This window comes from Centruroides sculpturatus, unplaced genomic scaffold, assembly GCF_000671375.1.
Source record: "Centruroides sculpturatus isolate CEXI.00-Female unplaced genomic scaffold, Cexi_2.0 scaffold1636, whole genome shotgun sequence".
Lineage (NCBI taxonomy): Eukaryota > Metazoa > Arthropoda > Arachnida > Scorpiones > Buthidae > Centruroides > Centruroides sculpturatus.
In genome coordinates this window covers 33,311-57,681 of record NW_019385765.1, presented here as the reverse complement: position 1 = coordinate 57,681, position 24,371 = coordinate 33,311, and the positions used below count along the sequence as shown (strand labels likewise).

At 29.0% G+C, this 24,371-nt stretch overlaps 1 protein-coding gene across 1 annotated transcript; it reads right to left on the bottom strand.

Moving 5' to 3' along the window:
• Window positions 1–162: 162 nt before the first annotated feature.
• LOC111641908 lies at window positions 163–19,980 on the bottom strand. Its single transcript, XM_023388157.1, has 5 exons — window positions 19,765–19,980; window positions 14,520–14,597; window positions 12,318–12,517; window positions 3,830–4,035; window positions 163–892 (listed from the first exon to the last, which is right to left on the bottom strand). Exons 1-5 carry the CDS (start codon window positions 19,848–19,850, stop codon window positions 440–442), a joined length of 1,023 nt encoding a protein of 340 aa, XP_023243925.1. The 5' UTR covers window positions 19,851–19,980; the 3' UTR covers window positions 163–439.
• Between the last annotated feature and the right edge of the window lie 4,391 nt (window positions 19,981–24,371).

Genomic DNA, 24,371 nt, shown 5'->3' with positions numbered 1-24,371 from the left:
CCCAACNAAAATGCTCTAAAAAGATGTTTGTTCTATGTGAATTTGTGAAAAATTGGAGTGCAAAATTATCCAAAGGAATAAACAGATGTAAATAGAAAAATGTTTGGATTCAGATGGAGATCAGCAAAAACACACATTAATTATTATATATATATATATATATATATATTTTGAAGGGAAGAACAATCCCAAATTGCAGAAGAATAGTCACATGTCCAAACTAACAATAAAATTATCTGAGACTCAACAGATGTTCATTTTGTAAGGCTGCACTTGTTTGAAGCAATACAGATAAACTCGGCTGATGAAATATCTGCAAATGATTGCAATCGAACAAATAAACATTTACCGATTGTGGAAAGAAGAAATATTTGTTCTTTCTTACCAATACGGTATCAAACTTGGCCAAAAATAATGTCATATCTACACGGTTTTTCTTTTATTTTATAGATGCTTCGGTAGAGCTTTTCTCTGTGCTCTCTGTTGAGATTGTTGTAGTTGTAGTTGTTGTCGGTGTTGGCGATGATGCTGTTGTTGTTAGTGATGAAGAAACGTCTCCAACAGCTTTATTTTCGTTTTCCTCCGGAGTAGTTACTGATGATTCTGTTAAATAATCTTTCATTTTATCAATTTCTCTCTGAAGGGAGAAAACTTGCTTCTGCAGATATTCATTTTGACTCAGTAGATGCAAATAATCAGGATTACTGTTGTTTGACTTTTCGATTTCTTTATTTTGATGTTCCCAATCGATTGTGTCTTTGGTATCTTTCATTTCCGAAAGGCGTTCCTTGAATTCATTTTTTATCTTCTCCATTTCTTGGTGTAGATTTTTTTTGTCTTTCTGAATCTTGTTGATTTTTATTCTTCTTGCAATTCTCAGCTTTTCTAATTCCTAAAAATAAAAAATAATAATTTATATTTATTAAATAAATCGCTTATCATTAATTATTTTCTGTTAAAATATATTGTAGCAATCAAAAAAGAATGTAAAAATATATAGAATTATCCAAAAGTGATTAAAAAACTAAATTATTTTCTAAGCTGGTAAAAAATATATATACAAACATCACAAACTAAACCCAATATATTAGTAATATTCCAAACAACTGTCCTATTAAATCAGGCTACTTCTTCGCAATTAAAAATAATCACGAAGAAGTAGCCCAATTTAATAAGGAAGTCGTTTAGCACATTACGAAGAAAATATATATGACACAACTCTCAAAAAAAAAAAAAAATCTTAAAAATATCTCCAGCAATGAAATAAATGTCTCACGTGTATGGTAAATTTTCTATGACACTCCGAGTTCAACGCGTGCACTAATTTCGTAGTATCTGTGTATATTATACAAGTGCAAGTTCATTTGTTTTAAACATTATTATTACAGTTGCCTAACACTTATTTGTATTACTTTTTGTAATCATATATCTGGATATATTTGTATATATTCGAATGTATTCAGAATATTTGAGATATGTTGTTCTGCGTAGCATTCCAATTTCAAACATTCGTGAGATCTGACGCAGATCTTATTTAGAAATCAAAAACATTTGTCTATATTCTTAAGTGCATTAAAATTTGTTGTTAGAGATATTTTTAAGGTTCTTTTTAAGGATCATTCTTATACCTCATCCATGCTGATTGAAACCATTGTGTGTCAGATTCAACAGTAATGGATGAATCTGCAGTTGACTGTATGAAGTTAATGAACTGTTACGCTAATCAATTTTTATAAAACATTTTTTAAGGGACATCACAACAGAAATATGCTTTACAGATTGAATTCAAAAGAGAAAAAAAAGCATAAGGAAAAAGAAAGAAAATAAAAAAAAAGCTTTTTTTTATGCTCCACAGAAGCATTTTTTTTCAATTAGCATATTACTTTTAGACAATTCATAAAACTTAAATTAATTTTTTTTTAATTTCAGACACTTTTACTTAATATATATCTGATTATCCATTACATATCATATATTAACAGCAAATACCCAGATATAAAGGGTGGTCCAACAAAAGTCAATAAACGGTGTACCGAATTTGCTAGTATTATAATGTATAATGAAAAAGATTTCATTTTTTGAAGGTTTGTAAGTAATAATATATTTTAATAAGACAACAATAAAGGTTTAGTAATGGTTAAATGATTTTTGAGCCACCCTATATATACATATAACTAATTTAAAAATTACAAATTAAAGATAATTAATTATTATTATTATTATTGTACACTAGTTCTAAATTATATTAACGTTTAGAAAAAGTATTTATATTGTTTGTTTCTTTATTTTTCAAAAGCAGACAATGATGATTTGGCAAAATATATATCAAAGTAATTAAATTATTTAGTTTAACACTAAACCTAAACATGTTAAGTGTTGCAAGTAAACTGATCTATGTTTATCATAATTAATATATTTAATGTTATAGTAGGGTTGCAAGCATTCAGAGTAATAAATTGTGAACATTGTGAAAGAAAACACCAACTTGAAAAAGTGACCAACAAAAGAAAACCTACAAACAAACTCATTTGTCTTTTCTTTCCCCTGATGATGATGATGAAATACCTGGATAGTTCATGGTTGTTAAGGTATCAGCCTTAACAACCTGAGGATAATGCGGATCCGAAACTGAATCTAAATGAGCAACCTCGGGAATTTTTCTGAGTGGGCCGTTCTAGATACGGCCCTGTTCATCGGCACCCTGCTGCCTTATTTTAGGCCGAATTAACTCGTGTTGGATATTTTAAAAACAGGCCTTGTTAGTGCCTACAGGGTGGAAAGAGAGAGAAGAAAAAAACAAACTAGTAGGAATGAAAATAATTTGGATTACAATTATGGATGCCAACTTCTTATGAGGAAAAGGGGGCAAACTTTAAAAAAAAAAAAAAAAAATGCTTCCTTCACACATATACAATTTCCTCATTCATTTTCCAGAACTTTTTCCAAACAATTTTAAACTTTTGTTAAAAAATTATCTTGCTGTAATAAAGGTTGGTAATAATTCTCCTACAGAATGGCTACAAGATGATGTCCTGTCTCTAAGAGATAATATGTAGTCAGAATTTGAAATGTTTAGTTAGTCAGGCAAGTCTTTTTATAGATCAATTTTGATTAATTTTGCTGACTTTAATTTATTGAATGTCTATTAAGAATCACTTACAAACTCTTTCCATCCTACAAACACTGAGAATGCCTTTTTTCACATGCCTACCAAAGGTTCAGCCAGGTTTACAATATGAACATCCATATTGTGAGGGATAGCATCCAATATATCCAGATCAAATCATCTATAAATATTTCTAAGTAGCAGGCTGGTACCATCACCATTTAAACTATCTATTTGTTTTTTTTATAAATTTTTCAAAGAAGTTGTTAGTAAATGATATTCAAATTAAATAACAAAGAGGAAAACAGATCAAATAATCAAAACTTTACTAGATTATCTGATGCTATTTTTCAGTTTGGGATTTGGTTTGAATATTGATTGATAACGCAAGCCAAAACGTACAGAAAATTAGTTATAAAATTGGTCCAAACTCTTTAGTTACTAAGCATTTGATTAGTAAATGATATGTTGATATTATTGGTTATAATAAAAATATATGTAAGCAAGCAGTTATTTGGAAATTAACTGCATCCTTCGTATAATGGATTATCCTTCCTACTTGTTATAAAACTATATTAAATCCATAATTGCAGAAAAATATCTCATATAAAATGTAATTTTATTGTTTATTGGCTCTATAAAAATATCTCCCTAATTTCTCTAATTATATAAGAAGAAACAAGCACACTAAAATATGCTAAAAAGTATAGAAACAAATCTTACTTTTTGAACTATCTTTTTACTATATAGTGCATTATGAAGCGAATTTCTATTTTTGACGATAAGTAATTTTACTTGAATTAATATTTTTTCGCACGTTTCCTTGTCTAAATTTGTTTCTTCTAACAATTTCTTGAGATCTGAAAAATCATTGTCTAAATACACATCCCATTCATCTTCATCAGCAGATTCAAATACTGCCTCCGCACCTACATCAAATTTAAAATGATCAAATAAATATTTTTTATAGTAAGATATATAGACTTATTACAGAATTTTAATTCATACAAGCAGTTATATTTTGTTCCATTGTTAATATATTGAAATCTGGTTAATTTTTATTTGTAAATGATATAATGAAAAATATGATATAATAAATATACATATATACATATAACTGTTATAAAATTGAACTTATTATGAAATTTTCTGTATACTTTTTACTGAAACTAAATATTCATTAATTAATTAAACAGTAAATTAAATATTTTGAGCTTTATTTTCTTAAGTTTTCTGAATATTGTAAAGATACACCTTTAAAATAAAGTAAAAATAGCAAAAGTTGAACTAGAAAATGAATCCTCATGCATAATTTTATAACTGATATATCGTTACAAGGTTTTAAATGAGAGGCAAAACTTACTAAACAGTTATATAAAACTAAATACATATGATTTGTTTCCTCTTCTCTTTACGATAAAAATCAAACAGGTGAATATTTCCTTTTATTTTTTTTATCTCTTTCTACTCTGTGGGCACTTAAGAGGACATTTTTCATGTCTATCCAGGGTTTGGCCAAGCTGACAATATGATAAAAGACTGTGCTAAAATATGCAGGTCAAATCACTCAAAATTTTCTGAAACTGGCCAAGACTCAAACTTAAGTACTTCATAATGGCAGGTTGATATTTTTCCACTTCAACCACCCTGCCATTATTTATTAATGTTTCTCTTCGTGCAAAGTTACAATTTTGGAGTGTATTTGATTGCAATTCTGTATTTGTTTTGACTGATTACATTTCTTGTGTACTTTGTGTTATTATAAAATGTCCGCTTCAATTAAGAGACTACTCAAGTTTAAATTGTTGAAAATTTATGCTTCGTCACTTAAATGGATGATAATGCAATCTATTAAATTTGCATTTGGGGAATTATTTAAGATTGATCTTATTTTGTTTTTGTATAATTTGTTAATAACTAGTAGCAAAATTAACTTTCATCCCAAAGAAACTTTGATATTTTTTATTATGAGCTGTTTGTTGCACTTATCGAAAGTAAGTATTCGATAAAATACAGCAAAGTTTTATGTAAAGAATGTATAAAATATGCATTTCTGCAAAATAATATCTGTTTTTCCTGAATTTTATTAGAGTTGATCACAAAGATATTATTCTCTTCTCTTCATATGGTGATAAAAGAGGAGGGGCTAAGCTCTTTCTCTTAAAATAAAACTCAAGTATCAACATCCATCTCCGTAATAAGCATATAATGAGCTCAAACAATGAAACCTAATCTGCAAGCATCAACAGACTCTTCTTATTCATATAATAATTCATGACATGAGTCATCATCCCAAACACTGATAAAATCAAAATATAAACTTTAAGTTGCCCAAAAAGCAAAACTTATGTTGATGTAAAATACATCAAAATCTTATCTATCTCTATGCTAAGCTATAATATCAAATTGTGTTTGATTGTATTCATGAAATAAAATGGTTTGATTATAACTTATTGTATCTACTTGCAGAATATATACATTATTTCCGTCATAGGCTAACAGAAATAGTGACCTCAATCAAATTATGGTAGTGACAGATGTTTCCTCTTGCGGGCTTTATATTCCCATGTTCAAATATATCTATATATTTCCATAACAGAAATAATGGATATATTCTTTTCTAATCCAACAAATGAAAAGTAAACAAATTAAAACAGTAGTTAAACAAAAACACAAACGTCCTCTAGTTTCCAGTATACGTGCTGGAAAGTTGACGGTATTGGTGTATTTGTTTAATCCAATAAATTAATTCTCCGATAACATTATCAATCTTAATCTCTCTTAAGTTTTTCTATAAAATATAATGCAGAGGATAAAACCCATAAAAAGTTATATTTTGAAATAAGTATTTTATGAAAAACTAACATAATCATAATAAGAGCTTCAGATTATTTTGTAGCTTTGGTTTCATGTCTGCTTGCTTTATAATCTCAACTTTTACAATTGTATGAAATTCCGTATTTAAGAGGCCATCTCAATTCGATATTACACAGTTAAAACTATTTATTGACGATACTGTGTCTTCTCCCTAAAATCGCGCTGCTGTCAACGGCTGCACACCTTAGAGGTATGAAGGAGTACATGTCAGGAGTTGCACTTTGGCACAAAGTATTTGGTACCCAAATCATGCGCACATAAAATAAACCAGATTTGTAGGTAGTCGGGGGACCGAGAACCGGGTCAAAATAAAATACAAAATGCTGAGACTGTTTCTACAAATAGGCACGAGTGCGAGATTTGCGCATTCGTTGCTCGCGCTCTCCGAGACATAGTCTCGTCCCAAGAATTGCTTTATTGTTTTACTTGTTTTCGGTAATATAATTTTAATCTATGACACCAATCTTCTGAGAAATACAACAACTCACTTTATAATCTGGTATAATTTAAATGAAATTAAGTGATTACATTTAAAAATTAATATATTTATATATTAATTTTTCTTCATTATTAATGTGGTAAAATAATTAAATGAAAATAGTATTATAGTTATATACTATTGATTTAATTGTAGCTTAAACAGAATGATGTAAAAAATCTGAATTTTACACTACTTATATATATATTATACTAACTGAAAAATGCTCCATGGAGTATGAAAGATATTTAACATATATGATTGATAAAAAAAGGCAAAGAAACACAGATAGAGCAAAGGATAAGTAAAAGAACTGTTGTAGAAAATGTAAATGTTATTTCAGTTATTTTGATTATGCAATACCAAATTATCATAATATACTATAAACAGTAAAAATAAACATTATTAGTTTTCTTTATAATATAATTTACAAGAATTGCATTTATTTTTTTTTTNAAATGGGTGAAGACTTAAAACTTCGATTAATTTAAATCAGATGCATTTATTTACTATTCGAGTATCGTGTTGGTTATAAAACATTAATGCATTTCGGGGTCATTGTACTGTTAAAGAAACGAGACAATTTTGATAATTACAGAAATCTGTTTATAGATATAAAAAAATGTAATATTAATAATAAAATATTTAAAATTATTCATTTCGATAGTTATGAAAGGAGAAAGTAATAAGATGTCGAAATAATTTCTTAAAAATCTATTCTGAAGACGAATTTTGAATTCGGTATAAATTTTCTAAATATGGATTTGTTCATATTTAAACCATATTGGCAACGAAATTAAATATCAAAGTGAAAAAGGATTGTCATTAATTACCAAACAATGGTTTTGACGGCCTTAAGATTTTATTTCTGGAAGCTATCGGAATATAGCTGGCAACTATTTCTGACGTCACAAACAAACAACCCGATTGGCCAAACGATTTCTAAAACAAGGGAGTAATAGCGAAGTAAGTAAGAGCCAATGTTTTGCTGAAGTTCGTTTAGAGAACGGTTAGAAATAGACAATCATTGTCTTTGCAGCGCATTTTAAACCATGGTTCAGCCAGCCAATGTCTATAGGCCGTTCTGTTGATAAACGTCATTTAACGTAAACTCTGTCTGTGCAATCGGCTGTGCAAGTTTGGTCGTGGGTTTGTGCCTCATCAAGACAGGCTGGCCAAGTGGAGTTTTCTGGGTTTTCTCCACATCTGTAATGCCAAAATAGGGACCAGACACATTAACGTGTTAAAAAGATCTCCCAGAAGGCATTCTCCATAGGAATTTGCCCAAGTGTTGTGGTGCCATAACTTAAAGTCCTTGGTGACACTGTCATGCAGTACCACCTCTGGCACTTTCAATTTTTATCCGACTTTGCTGCTTAAATTTTGAGAATATGATTTGATCAGGTGATAGCGATAGGCCTTACTCTTTTTGTCACTGCACAGATACACGGAGTTGGATGGTAAAGTTTATTTACTCTGATGTAATGTAGGTATGTAACCAATATCTGGTTTAGGGGGAATTAGCTGGTTGCATTGTGTTGGATTTCTACAGCACTGTTGCCACTATTAAATTTCCTACCCACGCATATACCATGCCAGGATAAAGTGATAGCCAGCTGAGTGCCATAATGGATGAGAATATAAGGCTGTGAGCATAAGATTCGTCCCCAATCAGTGCCATGAGTGAATTGTGGATGGTTATGTCAAGATTTAAATACAGCATGTCTGGAAGCAAAGAATTACTTGAAGGTTTGTGTAGCATAACTAGCAGCGTACTACATGGTGAGTGGAGGTTGCAGGTTCAAATGCTGCTCTTGCCTGATTCTTTTCTTCTAGGCTGTTCTAAAAATTATTTATAAAATATTAAATTATTATAATTATTAATTTTAATAAGAAATGGCACCTAATATCTACTTCTAATACAAAATTACTGAATTTCTAATTATTAATTGTAGCATAAAAATAACCAGATTAATTATGGCAATCATGTGGTTTAAAATTCATTTTATAGCTGGCAAGATGTTTTCAGATTAATGGATAATTAACGTTATTGGGCCATCATTTTTCCTATTAGTTTTTTTTATGTTAAGGGTCAACAATACAAATGTTATGTCTGTACTAGGATTTAAATTTGTTATCCAACAAAGAAGGAAAAACAGCTTAAAAAATTCTATCATCAGATTAAGAAGTCTTATTTATTAATGTTTTTTAAAGCCAAGATAAAGTTAATGGTTGGTATCTGTCTCAATGATTGTCAAATATAAAGTAAAACAGAACGTATGCTATACAAACTCAATTGCGGAATTACAATATTAAAGTAATTTCTCAAGTTAGATAGATGATATATTTTAACTCCATGGAAAGCATTCTTTAATTTACCACAATACAAACTTCACATCAATTTATTGAAATGAATGCAATACATATAAATTCTATTCTTTGTACTTTATTCAAATTTGTGAAAGGTTGTTGACAAGAAATTAAACATGTTTTTAGAATATTTGAACTTAAAATACACAATATATTTTCCATCTTAAACGATTAATTTGCCAAGAAATTTGTAAATATTCTTATGTGCTAAATTAATTTCAGCATCTGCTATACATAAAAACTAACCGAGTTAAAGTCAAGAAACTTTCTAATACTTCTTTATCGCAAATAATAGATATCACAAGTACAAAGAAAAGTAAGTTTCGTCTATTCTCATAATGATCTGACGTAAGAAACAAAATGATAATGATATTGTTCTTTGTTTATCTTGATAATGTGAGTGATAATTGATAACTGTTCTCCTCAAATATTTTAGTATGATCTTTAGAATCACCACTTTTATTTATTTATAACAGACAATTTATTTATATGTATATATAAAAAGAAAATACATTGCTAATTATCTACATTAAAGACATGATATGAAGGTAGTTGCTATGGATAATTCACCTGAATATAAATTATTTTTGATACATCCACTATTATAATAAATTTCCATACAATGTAAAATTATAGGTAATTGTGCACAATTGTGTGTGTGCAAAGAGCTTCTGAGGAGCCATCATGTATAAAAATAAATGAAATCTAAACTTGTTACAAAGATTATGCAATCTGATAAAAACACAATAGCTGGGGAGACTCTCAAAACAATTAGTAAACAATGGGTAATAAAAATGAAAGGTAAAAGAGTACTAACCTTACATTTTTTATCATCCATTTTATAGTTAAGAATACAGAAAATAAATTATTCAGAATAAAGAAGATTTACATCATTTTTTGGGACATAAGAAGTAAAGCCACATAATGAGAGCTCTTGATATCAAAAAGAAGGAAATATAATTGCAATAAATCCACAATACAAGGAAACCCCATAATTGAGTTTGTTGGATCAAAAATTGCTTTGGAATACGAAGGACGTATCTCATGATACTAGCAGAACGAATTAAAGAAGACTTTTCTATTTTTTTAAAATCAGTTTTATGCTCTACATTCTTTTAGCCAATACTCCGATTTTGCAACTATTGTAATTTGTTTTTCTTTTTTAATTCTTTATATGTTTCAGTCAATAGGAGAGTGAAAACCCTCTAATTGTCTGCAGGTTGATGAGGCTCATTCTAGGTTTGTCCAGATCCATAATAGCAATAGTGATTGCTATACAAAATTTAGAGCACTCATGAAAATTTCTGATGGAGTAAGCAAAATTTGAACCTATATTCTTCAAAAAAAGTGCAAAGACTTATATTAAATTCTTCTAGGATTCAAAATGATAATACTTAGAGATAAATGAAAGCTAGACATAGCATTTAATAGTAAAGTATAATTCCACTATGATTTAAAGAAAAAAAATATTACTTTTAATAAAATAATAACTACAAACACTTGAAAATGGTTTAAAATTTATGCACTAGAGTTTTATTACTCATCTTCAGGAATACAAAGAACATTCTTTGCATTCCTAAAGATGTGTAGTTAAGCTTGAAAGCACTTAAATAATTTTTAAATTTTTTTTGTAGTTATTACTCCATTAGAAATATAAATAAAGTAACTAGTCCCATAACTTGGAAATGACTAAAGGTAGAAGGATCAGACCAATTCTGGCCAAACAAGTTGCAAGGGGTTCCCATAAACTATGAATTGTGTGTCCTGTGGAAGGTTTCCTACCAAAATCCAATGGTACCTAGGGTCAAAAATGGCACCATCAAAAATTACATGAAGTTCTAAATGATTACACTGACGTAATTTTTGATAATTCACACTTTTGTCGAGTAAAGTTAACATAAACATAAAAATCAGCAAAGGCAAACAATCAAGTATGTAAACAGGTTCAACTGTTGTTAGCGTGTGTGTTTACAGCTGTGCTGTTTAAACTGATCATAACACATATGCATGACTGCAAGTGACCATTATTGTAGATAATATCAATAGTAGTAAATACTATGTTTGTGAACATAGGAATTTCCATTATTAACATCTGAATCCACAGCAACAAGGACAATCAATCTTGCTTAATTTGTGAAAATGATAAAAAATATCCAACAAAGAATAATAAAAAATAACTTTATTAAATACTTGCAAAAACTAATGCAATTGATTCATCTAATGTAATAGGTGTTCAAAATACTGTTCATCCTTCTAAAGACACCTTGTAATGTGGCTTCAGATAACTGGTTGCATATACTGCAATTCCTAGAGAGTGATTTTAGCACATACGTGCCATAGAACAGAGCTATAAACACACATGCTAGCAATTGCACTGGTTTACATGTTTGTCTGCCTTGCACATTCATGTTTACTTTATGCAATAATGGTGCAAGTTATCAAAAATTATCCCAGAGTAAATACCATTTAGATTTTCATATACTCTCTGGTGACACCATTTTGGACCACACATGCAATTGGACTTTGGCAAGAAATCCTTCGTAAGACTCCATAATTTAGGAGTCTCTAACAACTACACTCACCTTACACTTTGTTTGACCATAATTAGACCAATCCTCCTATTTTTAGCTATTTCCAAGTTTTGGAACTGGTATACTTTATTTGTAACACCCTACATATCAGATTCTGTCTGTAAACACCAATTGTTCTATTGTGGGCTAGGCCCAACTTACGATGGACATGAAGAAGATCTACTTGGTGCAAAAGTAGAAAGAGTTAAAAAAGAAAAAAAATATAATTTATAATATTTTCACTGATGAGTTACAATAATATTTATATAATAAACATCCCAATCACTTGGTTTAATACAATATTTCAATATATTGATTTTGTATAGTAATGTTTAATTTTATATTTTTTATCTATAGAGTAAAATCTGTATTAAATGATAATTTGAATCAAGCAGAACAAAGATATATTTCATTGAAAGCACAGGGTGTCCCACTTAAAATCAGCATGACCAAGATGAAACATTAGTGATGTAAATTTTAAAAAGAAAAGTATGAGACCATTTCCATAACTACATACAAACTTAAAGCATTTAAAGAAATATTGAAGCCATTGACATCAGTATTTTATGCAAGATCTGAATATGACTATATGTACAGTACACAAAGGTGCACAGATGCACAAAGACACCACTTTCAACATCTCTAAATTTCTGTTTTAAATAATATTAAAATAAAGTTTTTAGTGAATGTTTTCATTTGTAATGATTCTAGTAAGTGGGGCTGATTTTACATGGAACATCCTGTATATATTCATTCAAAATTGAAATGAGTTTTTAAGCTTATTTTGTTTATTATTCTAAAATATACAATTTAATTTATAAATTAAACAATGTATATTAATGTGTGATATGAAATTTTTCAAACTTTATTGTATTTATTATTATTATTTTTTTTATTTAATCTAATTTGCACATACCTGATAAAGTGCTAAGAGTCGTATCAGACATAGTATCTTCGCTATCATTATGTACATCGGACTGTGTTTCATCGACTTCTTTCTCTTGTAACCAGGGTTCAATTTTTATGTTTTCGGGCAAAAGGTTCAAAGTATTTGTTTCTGTGTAAGGCGACATTTTCTGTCTTGTTGCAAATGCACTTCCGTAACTTGTACAATGTCTGTAAAAAATTGAAACAATAGTGTTTAATGCCAGTTTAAAAATTTTATAGTAAATTTTAGTATGAAGCTAATATTTTGCCATTTTAATTTTGGTAAATTTATCAAAATATAACAATTTATGCATTTATTTTTATATTTACTCATTGTAAAGGAATATTTGTTTAGGAAACAAACAATTATGATTAGAACAGGAAGCTAGACCTTTCATAGCACATGGTTTCCCCTATCAATCCCTCTCCTTACAACCTTTCTTCCCAATACGAAAGAATGATTAGAATAAGAATGATAATTCAAGTATAACTGATAACTTGAGTTCCTCACAATGTTCTTTTCCTATCAGTAAGTAACTTAACTAGTAACTTGATCTCTTTCTACTCTTTCTGATAGAAAAAGAGGGCTAGAAAAAGCTTCTATTACAAGTTTTCTCTCAATCCTCACTCTTTATCAACTCATCTCTCTACTGAGATTGCAATCTGAAAGAGGATTGGTAAGCAAATAAGTTTGATTAAAATAAATAAGATTTTGGTTAAACAGAAACTTAAGCCAAGTATTTCACTTCACTGTTTTCTCCATCAACCTAGGTTGATTTCTCTTTTAGTATAGTATCAAAGTTTAATTTAACCTTTACTATCATATTCAAACAAGCCTTAACATAAGTAAAACTTGTTAAAAATCGTTTGTAACATAAATAATATTTAACTCTTGAAAAAAATATGAAAAATAGTAAAATTTTGAATCAAATCAGAGAGCTGGGTTTTCTATTGGGCTATTATAGCCAATATTTAATCCAAATTTGAAACTATTTCTTGAAAACCTGTATTTTTTTTTCTTTCCAATGCATAAAATTTCCAAAATAGTGCATATATTTACACTATTACAAATCTATGTAGTAAGCTGAAACCTGCTAATAATAATTCACACCTTCCACACTATTTCCAGCATAACAGTTTAATAAAAATTTAATGAAACAAATGTTTTTGGCTATATTAAGTGGCTTGCTTCAGGTTTTACCATTTTAGATGTTTGATTTCAGGCTGTTAAATCCAAAGAGGCTGCTTAATGTAGCCGAAAACATTTGTTTCCTTAAATTTTTATTAAACTGTTTTGCTGAAAAGAGTGTAGAAAATGTGCCTTATTAATATTACAAATTAATTATTAATTCTTACATTAATGGTTTATAATAAAAATTAAATTATATTTTATTAAAACTTCTTCCAAAATCACATTAACAGTATATTTTTGGATGAAATTTTATATTATTATAATTTTAATTTATATTGAGTTATATCATATGAAAATTATATTCAAGAAGAGCAGATTTGGCAACGCCATGAGTAACTGCACTGTTATGCATTACAACAAAATAGACTTAAATTTTGAGCCTTTAATTAATATAGACTTATAAATAACTTTTGAAACTCTAATGTTCTCATTCACAACCAAAGATTGAGAGTTTAGAGTTAGAAGTTAACCAATAAGCATTCACATACTAAAACTAAAATGAATGATAATTGGTTAACTTCAAACTCTTGATCTTTGGTTGCGAGCCGGAGGGCCGAGCGGTCAAGGTGGCAGCCTACTGTTCTGGACACCACAGATCAAATCCGGATGGGTCGAAAAATCCCCGGGGATTTTTTCGGGATGGCCGTCTGAATACCTCAGGCCCCATCCCTCACCACCCAGCTGCCCCATCGTGGGCCTGGCTGAATCCATAATGGGCTTGGTAAAAGATGCCCTTTTAGTTTCCACAGGGCGGAAAGAGTTAAAAAAACAAAAAAGATCCTTGATTGCAAATATGGCTGAAAATAAATAGACTGGTGACATATGATCAGTCAGTTAAGCATCACTAACTCTTAGCATTACCAAGCTTACTCCTTGAAAGTAAACTTTGTTTGACCATGCTTTATACTGGTGCTAAAAACTTTTAATAGAATCAAATAATACCATTTAAGGTAAGTTTAATGGTATACCAAATTAATTTTACACAACAATAGTTTTTACCTTCTTATTTCCATTGCAACTTCTGGATCAAGAGATGTTATATTCTGAGTAATATATGATGGCACAGAAATAGATAAACTAAAAAAATAAAAAATAATAAAAAATTCTAATGATGTAAATAATTTCATTTTTAAAAAAATTGATAAACAAATGTTCATAAAATTATAAAGTCTCATATAATTTAATTCTTAAACAATTAACAGAAAAGAGGATTGGAAATTATCTGGCTGAAATGAGGATGCTGAGATGGATAAGTGGGATGACAAAGGTCAAAGTCAAGAATAAGATGATCTGTGATTTATACGAAACTGACAAAAATTACAAAAAACTCAAGAATATGATGATGATGATCCTCTCAGAATATATCCATCAACTTATTGTCATATTCTGTGTCGGAATATGGCTAAATTCAAAGGAAGGAAGTTAATTATATATCGTATTAAATGGAAAGCTTACAGGGAAACAGAGTACAAGTCTGGGACAGATTGAGGAAGAAATGGAATGATTCTATAAAGGCAAATCCCAGTTAACAGAGATCTGTCTTGATTGATCCCAGTTAAGTAAAAACAAGCTCTGAAGAAAAAGAAGTGTCTCTTGAACAACTAACCATCACTAAATATGAACAAAAAGTAAATTTGCACTAGAAATTAATTAATATTTTTAATCGTTAAACAAGCAATACTATTGGCTATGGTGCAATTTTCATTTTTATTGTGAGTTACTTTTACAAATCTTTAATAAATAGAATAAATTAACGAATCTTATATTAGATATATATAATAATAATAATTTTTTTTACATAGTTTTAATATTATAAAAGTTAATATCTTGTAGCAGACAACCAGATGGCCAAGGCAGTAAAGTTGTTGGCCTGCTGAAATGGTAAAGATGTCAGTCTGCTGCTCTGACGGATCCAGATTCCAGGCCAGATCCTCAGAAATTTTTATAGGTGGTTTGAATTGGATAGGTTGAGTCCTATTCCTCACCACCTGTGAGTCTGGCTGAACCCACAATGGGCATGGAAAAAGCCCTTTTAGTGCCCAAAGGCTAGAAAAAGTTAAAAAGATAAATCTTGCAGCAATTCATAAAATATTTCTTAGCATGTAACATCAATTTATAAAAATATTTTTTCATAAATAGATATAATGTATTTTCTCATACTGATTTGAAGATTTTTATGTATTTTTTTAATGAGATAATGTTATATCTTATATAAAAACTAAATATTTATCATCGTTTCCATATTTATAAAATTTAAAAACATTATTTTCATGATTCCGAATGATATTTGTTGTAGAAATTGATCAAAGTTGCCATTATATTGTTATATAGATAAATGCTTAAAAAGCCAAATGGTTGCCAGGTTATATTGAACTAAATAATGCTACTATTAATAATTAAATATTAAGCAATTTGACCTAGAGGTAGGAGTTAGGTGCAATCTCCTGAATAACTCCCATGTTTGAGGCTGCACAGTAAGTAGAAGTTGTGGGTTTAGAGTCCTGCCTTTGGCCAATTCTTTTCTTAAAATATTAATTTAATTATAATTATTATTAAATTTATCAAGAGATTGCACCTAACACCTACCTCTAGGTCAAAGTACTTAACATTTAATTATTAATAGTAGCATTAATATACCCCAATATAATCCGGCAGTTGTTTGGCTTTAAACAAATAATAAGGGTTTTGTTTTAGATGTTTATATTTGTATAAATGCTTAACTTTGGAAGCACCAAAAAGTTTAATGCTTTTGGTCAATTGTATAACCATATTCAGCCTAGAAGCACGTATTCAGCAAAATAATATTCTATGTAAATTTAAATATTTCAAAAATTATAAGACAAGCTATAAATGCATTGAACCAGTGGTGTAACTACCATTTATGCAAAGTAGCTAGGTAACCTCGACTTCTATCTCGACTATAGTTGCTTAATTATATAAGAGTATTATTCCCAGTTTGATTGGCCAGTTGAGAGCTGGAGCACTTGAAGAAGGAAGAGGATTGTATCAGATTTTATCATCCTCTCTATTAATAAATGTGAAATTTTCTTAGTAATGTTGCACATTGATAAAAGATAAAATGGCTTACCATACTTTAAAAGATTTCAAAAACAATGTTGTAAATATATAATACAGTAGAGCCTCGAAAACTTGGCACTCGATAACCCGGCACTCCGGATAACTCGGCCACACCCTGGCAGGGCAAAAAATCCTTAGTTAATTAATTTTCATGATAAAGACAGCTTTATGCCTCATAAAGTATTTTTCTGAGGTCTGTCTTATCAGGTAAATTACTGTACAGTGTATTCATTAATTTTCATTTTCGTGTAATAAAGGCTCTATGCCTTCATAAAAGACGTACTTTTCCTTTGTTTAAGGGTATTTGGGCAGTTTATTCTCTGTTGTATTCTCAAGTAAACAATACATACAAGTACAGTACAGTATTTTCTGAGGAAACATTCGTACTTATTTTTTTAACCCCATTCCCGATAACCCGGCATTTTCACAAACTCGGCCACCCTTCGGTCCACATTAGGCCGAGTTTTCGAGGCTCTAATGTATATAATTTTCATGGTTACAGAACTATTTTCTCAAACTGAAAAACATGTTTTTAAGACATTGCTTTTTGAAATCTTTTAAAGTGTGATAAAGCATTTTACATTTTAATAATGTTCTACATTATCATTCCATTGTATTGAATGTACGTTTAAATATGTTTTTAGGAAGATACACTACTAAATATAATATTTAATAGATATAGCAATTACATGTTATCATAAAGACATATTGTTTCCTAATGATTTTCAGCCGAAGTTTAAATTGAACAGTTTTATTTTTTATTAAACTCCGATTGGAAGTCTTTGAGTAATATATCATTATAGATTCCATGTAACTGGTATCGCTATTAAATATTATTATTATATGCTGAGTACAATCATACAATTGACCAAAACTGCTTCGTTTATTTACTTTTGACTCATTGAACTAGGTAGTTATCTTGCTCAATTACTTATGCAAGCTTTAGTNTTATTTTTTATTAAACTCCGATTGGAAGTCTTTGAGTAATATATCATTATAGATTCCATGTAACTGGTATCGCTATTAAATATTATTATTATATGCTGAGTACAATCATACAATTGACCAAAACTGCTTCGTTTATTTACTTTTGACTCATTGAACTAAATAGTTATCTTGCTCAATTACTTATGCAAGCTTTAGTCTCACTTCTTTCATTCCAAACTATATCTCTTAAATGCAATTAATTAATTTTTTTTAATAATAATAAGTTATTAATAATTCTTAAATTTAATAAACAAAATAATTTTATCATATTTTTTTGTTTTCCAATTTTATTTTCCAATATTTATCTTATTGATAGTTACGCTGACGCTTGTTTGAGTCTTCCTAAGCATCAATTGGCTACATTAAATCAACTTTTGAATAAAAAAAATTATCTGTTTAGAGAGAATAAACTGAAAAAAGTAGCTTAAGTGAAATTAAATCAGATAATAGTTTTGCAACAATACAATTTAATATTCTATTATAACCAAGGACATAAACCATTATCTTTAATGATATAGCAATCTAATTTGGAAGGGGAAAAAAAATGTTTTCTTGCTGATAACTTGTTTTGTAATAAATTAAATTCGCTTACAATGTTGAACAATGCCAAGTGGGATTTACGATTTTTATCTCGAACAAAAAGTTTAATTGATAATTTAAAAATATTAAATTTTGTTTTTATTAAAAAACGTTTTAAATATCAAAATATTTTATAAGCATTTCGCTAAGATTTTATCGACTTGTAAATACTTGAAAAGTTTTATTGTAATTAAAGTAAGAAGAAAAAAAGAAAATAAATTGTTTGTTTATCTTATCTTGATAATGATTAGTGAGAATAATAGCTTATTGAGAAAGTTTAGAATAAAACAAAATTTATAATAGATAATAATAAATTTTTTATTGATAAGATTTTATCAACGTTTTCTATAAACATAAAATAAATATTAATTTTGTCACTACTTATCAAAATAAACTTTATATTACGCATCATCTGTTTTATGTAAAAACTAAATTTTGGAGCCTTCCGTCAGTGCCGTAACTAGGCAGGTGCAACGGGTGAGTAGGTACAGGGTCTAGGTCCAAGGGGACCCTGAAATAGAGTATCAAAAAATGATCAGTATTATATTTTCACTTTCAAACTTAATTCTTGTCTTGGAGGCCAATTCCATAACATTTTTAGAGTTAAAAATTGATTGACCATTTCTATTGTATTATTTTGTTTCAAAATAAAAAAAATGAGAGCCCAAAATATAATCTTGCATAGGGCTCATAAAGAGCTAGTTACAGCACTGTCCTCTGGGTCTAGTCTCAGATGAAATGGCCCTGTTGATGGTCCTCTACCTGGGCCTGAATACCACAGAATGGCTCAAATCCCAAACCTATCTACCAGTTTAATGCTTTATTATATAGTCTATAAAATCTGACTTAAATACCATTCAAATAAACATATGCTGCCCTTTATATTGAAATACATATTTATATTGAAAGCAAAATATGTCTGTCCCCAACTTCAATAATCTTTGCCTCCTGAAAAGCACCATAGAAGGGAATTGACTGGCATATATATTGTCTAGATATCTTTTCATGCAGGGCTGTGGAGTCATGTAAAAATCTACCGACTCCAACTCTGACTCCGACTTTTCCTTACCATCCGACTCCAACTCCGTTTCATATACATAACAAGTTGGTAAGTAAAAAGGGAGTCGAAGTCGGCGGATTTTTTGACGACTCCGACTCCGACCAAAACACCAAAACTCCACGACTCTGACTCCGACTCCACGGCCCTGTTTTCATGGATCAAGTTTTTGGAGGAACTTGAGTCATTGATCAAGTGTGAAATCTTCATTATTCCAAGAGATAATCTTCAATATTACATCAATCTTTAGAATAAGATTAGAAAGATTAAGATTGAAGTTAAGGGCAAACATATTAAACACATTATAATATAAATGGCACAAATGCTGATTTGTATGATATTTGATAAAAATTTATCCACCTTTGTTTAATTTTAATAATGTATTAAACTGGTAGATAAACCTTGATTATTTCATATCATTCTTAATTAAAGGTTAAAATAATTTTAATAAAGAATTTCTGTAAATTTTAATACTATACTAACAAACAGATTAAGTTTAGAAATATAAGGTATAATAGCATTATATAATAATTAATTATTTACCTATCTCTTATATAAGATGGCAGATTAGTTGGCACAAATGAATATTTTCTTTCTTTAGTAGAAGGCCAAGATTTAACTCCACACATCCTTGTCCAAGATGCATAGCATAACGCAAAAGATGGATCCCAATATCCAGGTGAATACAAATGCTCATCCAAACAGAACCGTTTTGTATTATCCAAATCATCCACAACCTGGTAAAATATTTTATCATGTAAAATAGATCATTCGTGGTTTTCTTATAAAATACTATTATATCTTTATAGTAATTATTTAAACAATAGTATAATCAATGCATCTGTCATTGAAAAACTAACATTATTTACAGTGCAAGTAACCATTGGAAAATTAGAGTATTTACTATACGATACCCATAATATATACTGTTCCCCTAATGAATTTAGATCCCATATTGAAAGCTTCATTAGAACTCTCATCACAAATCTTTAACACATTTTCTGTTCTTTCTCACTATGAGTTTATGTTATTTATAAAAAGATTACATTACGGATGAGATTTCACTATAGAATCTTCAAATGTATGACTTTATTCTTGGGAAGCACAAAGTACACTAATGATAAACACTTCATAATCAATTTAATATGCATTTTCTATCATTTATATATTAGAACTGATTGAGAAAACTAATTTTAATTCTACTATGTTTAATCTGTTCATTGCTGATGAACTTTTTAATGGTTTATGAGAATGAAAATGAGATTCTTGAAGACTATGGAAATTCTAAAACAGATTTTGAACCATAAACAGAATTCTAAAATTTAAAAATTGAAAAAGACAAAAAGTTACCAAAAATATATGTTCTATTTAATCCATTTATTCGTTCTGTTGAAATGTTTATCAAATGAAAATGTTTCTGATTGGTAAATAATTATACTGAAAGCATTTAGGATAAATTGTATCAATAAAAGTATCATTATTAGTAGTAGTAGCAGTAGTAATGCATTGTATTATCTAATCTAAATAAAAGAAACTATAAATTTAAAAAAAACGAGCAATTATTTATTGTGACAATGTCACAATGCCGGACTGGAATTTTTAATCATATTTTTAATTTATTTAATTTAAAATATATGCTCTCCATCTCAAATTAGTAGTGGCTTGCCCCTGTATATTGTACTTTTCCTCTAGCAATCGAGTCGTGTTGGTCATCTCTCAGGTACCTTTCAGGGGAAATTTTTTGAATTAAACAACATGACTTTGGGTTTGAATCAGAAGTTCGTATATAGTTAATTGGAATCTCCTGTCCCTAATGTTTCAATATCTGATCTTGTCTTTCATCTATCTAACTCTGTTCTTGAGATTAAGGAAAGACAGACGACAGATAGATGACAGTGGGAATTTATAGGTCAAACAATTTTTCTAAACTGCAGCCCAAAAATATATTCTTTAATGGAGTTTCAAAATGTAAGTTCTAATGCATTTGGACTTACATCCAACATCAGGAATACTTAAAAGATTGTAGGATGTAGTTATCATCATAATAATGTTCTATGATCCTTCAAGCAAGTCCTGATGACAGAGCAAGAAATTATGTTTTTATGTTCTGTTTTGGTTTTTAAATTTTATTAATTTACTTTCTAATCACTTAAAACAGAAAAAAAGACTACAATCATTAATGCAAACATATACTCAAATAGAGAAGTGCTTAATCTATAGACTTCATTTGAGTCTACTTCTTATGATTTACATTGTTTAATAAATACGAATGAGAAAAATAAGAATTTAAATTAATCTTTTTTTGTAACACTTTTTGAATTACATTATTGTGCATTTATATTTTTAACTTATGCGCAATACATTTTTTTTAAGTTGGTTTTATTATGTAAAACAACTTGTTAACTAACAAAACAAAATATTTAAGAATTTAACTTATTTTGAAGATAAAATTGGCATCCATCTAACATACCACAAGCCGTGTATATTTGCGGTGATGACATTCATTTTTATATATCTGTAAGATACTCGTGAATATTTTTAGCAATTCAACAACTACATGGACAAATCTTTAAGTTATAAATTTGAAATAAATTTATTAAAATAAATTGTCCAACTGCAATAATATTTTAAACAAATACAAATTTACATTCTTAATTAAATTTAACGGAGATAATTTTAAATAAATTATATTAATAATAATAATAATAATAATAATGAAAGATGTTTTGTTCAACATACACGATTGTTAATGAAAATTATATTTTGCAACGTGCAAAAATTTCGAATTTTTGTTACAAATTTTAAATTTGTCACGTAAAAAGTGTTTGGAGTAAGCAAAAAGTTTAAAATTATTCATTTTATTCTAATAAAATGAAATAGAGCAATGCTTCTCAAATTAGTTGTAGTAACAGAATGATATTTTTCCTAATTTGTTAGTTACTAATACCATATTTTTACCATATATATTAATGTATTATTCTATTTGAGTTCCTATATGCTTGTAAGAGCAACGACTACCCTTTGCAAAATATGACATACAGGTTCTCATCAGGTCACTAAAATTAAGCAGTAACAAGCCCAGACAATGCTTTAATTAATGACAGAAATGACACGTGCTGTTATCTAACTCCATCACTTTTAATCTGGACTCAGAACTGATCAGAGTCACCAGACTCTGATTAGTTCTGAGTCCAAATTAAAAGTGGGAAGGTTTACAATAGGAAGAGTATTGACCATAAATTAAGCCAAATTATGAAAAGGTAACTACCCCAAATAAAGTAAAATTAATGTAATAACAAAATTTTTGTATACCTTAAAACCAGCATAAATGTTTAAATGCCTTAACTGGATGAAGATCTTTTTTAAAAAGTCAAAAACATTTGTTAATTAAACTTTAATGCTGTTTTTAAAGTCTATAGAAGTTTTGTGACCTTAGTATTACTTTATGCTGTTACTGTTGAAGATTATTTTTTAACCTTATATTATAATAACATACAAGAAAGCATTCTATGTTGCTTATAAAACAGTATCTCTGTATTTAGGTACTGTACGTATATAACACAGAAGTAGACAATTTCCATTATAACAACATTCATTTATGAAAGCATATTATTATTTAGTATTCTTTTTTAGCAGAAACTTTGTGGAGCAGCAGCAATTAAAAACTTACAAATCAGTATTGATCTAACTATCGCCACCCAAGTAGACATGAGATGGATTTCAATAAATTAATAAAAAAATTTTTAATTTTGTGTTACTGATAAGAAATATAAAATTTATTTAAAAAAAAGTAAATATCTGCTTTATTGAAATTTCTATTAAACAAATAAATATGTATTTTTAACTGTATCTTCAAGGATAAAATCATTAAACTGTAGTAAAGAAAAAGAATCATTAGCCTTTAAAATTTTAAAAATAGTATCTTTAAATGAAGTTTGAAGGATCTCCTGATAATCTAAGGATTATTTATTGTTTATGAGAAAAGTTTATAACACCTTTTCTCATTTAACGCCTGGAAATTACACATTCATCTCCTCCTCACTTTCTACTAAGGATCAAATAAATAAATTTTATTCAAACATATGAATGTTCTCAATAATTTCTAGACATTTTCCTTCCTACATAATTACAATAATCTGATAATTCCTATGCCCACCAGTGGCCGAGTGGTCTTCGTACCCTAAACACTGGGAGTTCGGTCGTGGGTTCACGCCGCGATCGGACAGGCTGGCTGCTTGGAGTTTTCCGGGTTTTCTCCTTGCCAATAACGACTAAATAGGAGGCCAGTTCCCCATAAAAGTCCTCCCGGAAGGCATTAGTTCCCTCGCGTAAAATCGCGCCCCAGAGAAGGCAACGGGAAACCACTCTGGGTAGTAACTTTCCCTAGTATACACCTTGGCGGGTTACTAACCTACGCCAGGTGTCGCCGACGTCAGGAATCTGATATGGCACCAAGAAGCAGAAGCAGATAATTCCTATACTTCAAGTCCAAATTACAATAACTTTTAAGCTATATTTATATAAGGAAAATATAGGCTACTCAAAAATATCTTTTTAAAGAAGACAAAAGAAGTATTATAAAAATTCATTTTATATTTGTTAATTGTATTAGTCAAATTATTACATCTCTCAAAAATAGCTTTTGATGCATAACAAACTGAAGAAAAATTTTTTTGTTTTAACACTTATCACAACTCTTTGTTAGCTTAAATACATCAAAATAAACTTAAAATTTAATTGCACCAGATGAGCAAACAAAAAGTTTACTTATGAAGAGTAAACTTAGTAGTACCATGCTTGTTACCACCCTACTACATATCATGAGAAATGCTTACAGTGAATCGTAAACATTTATTTAATATGAATTTGAAATTCCTCACTGGTGTCACCAAATTTACTTCTTGCAACTTGCAAATAAACTCTTTGTAATTTAATTATTATGTAGAAGTCAGCAGGACCATCGAGAATTTATATGGTCTGTGTTAAACTGGGCTCCTTTAACTTTTTTTTTTTTTTTGAAAAAAATAAAATTCATAGAATGTTTCTTTATTAATAAAAAGAAGTATTAAAGGTTTTATTTTCTGTTAGTGAAAATAATATTAATTTTATAAAGATAAAAATCATTTGACTCCTAAGTTTTGCTCCAAGTC

Excerpts from the sequence above, each read along its gene's own strand:
- LOC111641908 (XM_023388157.1), bottom strand. The coding sequence starts at position 19,850 with ATGTGTGGAGTTAAATCTTGGCCTTCTACTAAAGAAAGAAAATATTCA. Across the intron at positions 12,518-14,519 it reads GTTGCAATGGAAATAAGAAG|ACATTGTACAAGTTACGGAA; the intron begins GTAAAAACTATT and ends AATTTTTTACAG. Across the intron at positions 4,036-12,317 it reads GACTCTTAGCACTTTATCAG|GTGCGGAGGCAGTATTTGAA; the intron begins GTATGTGCAAAT and ends AATTTGATGTAG.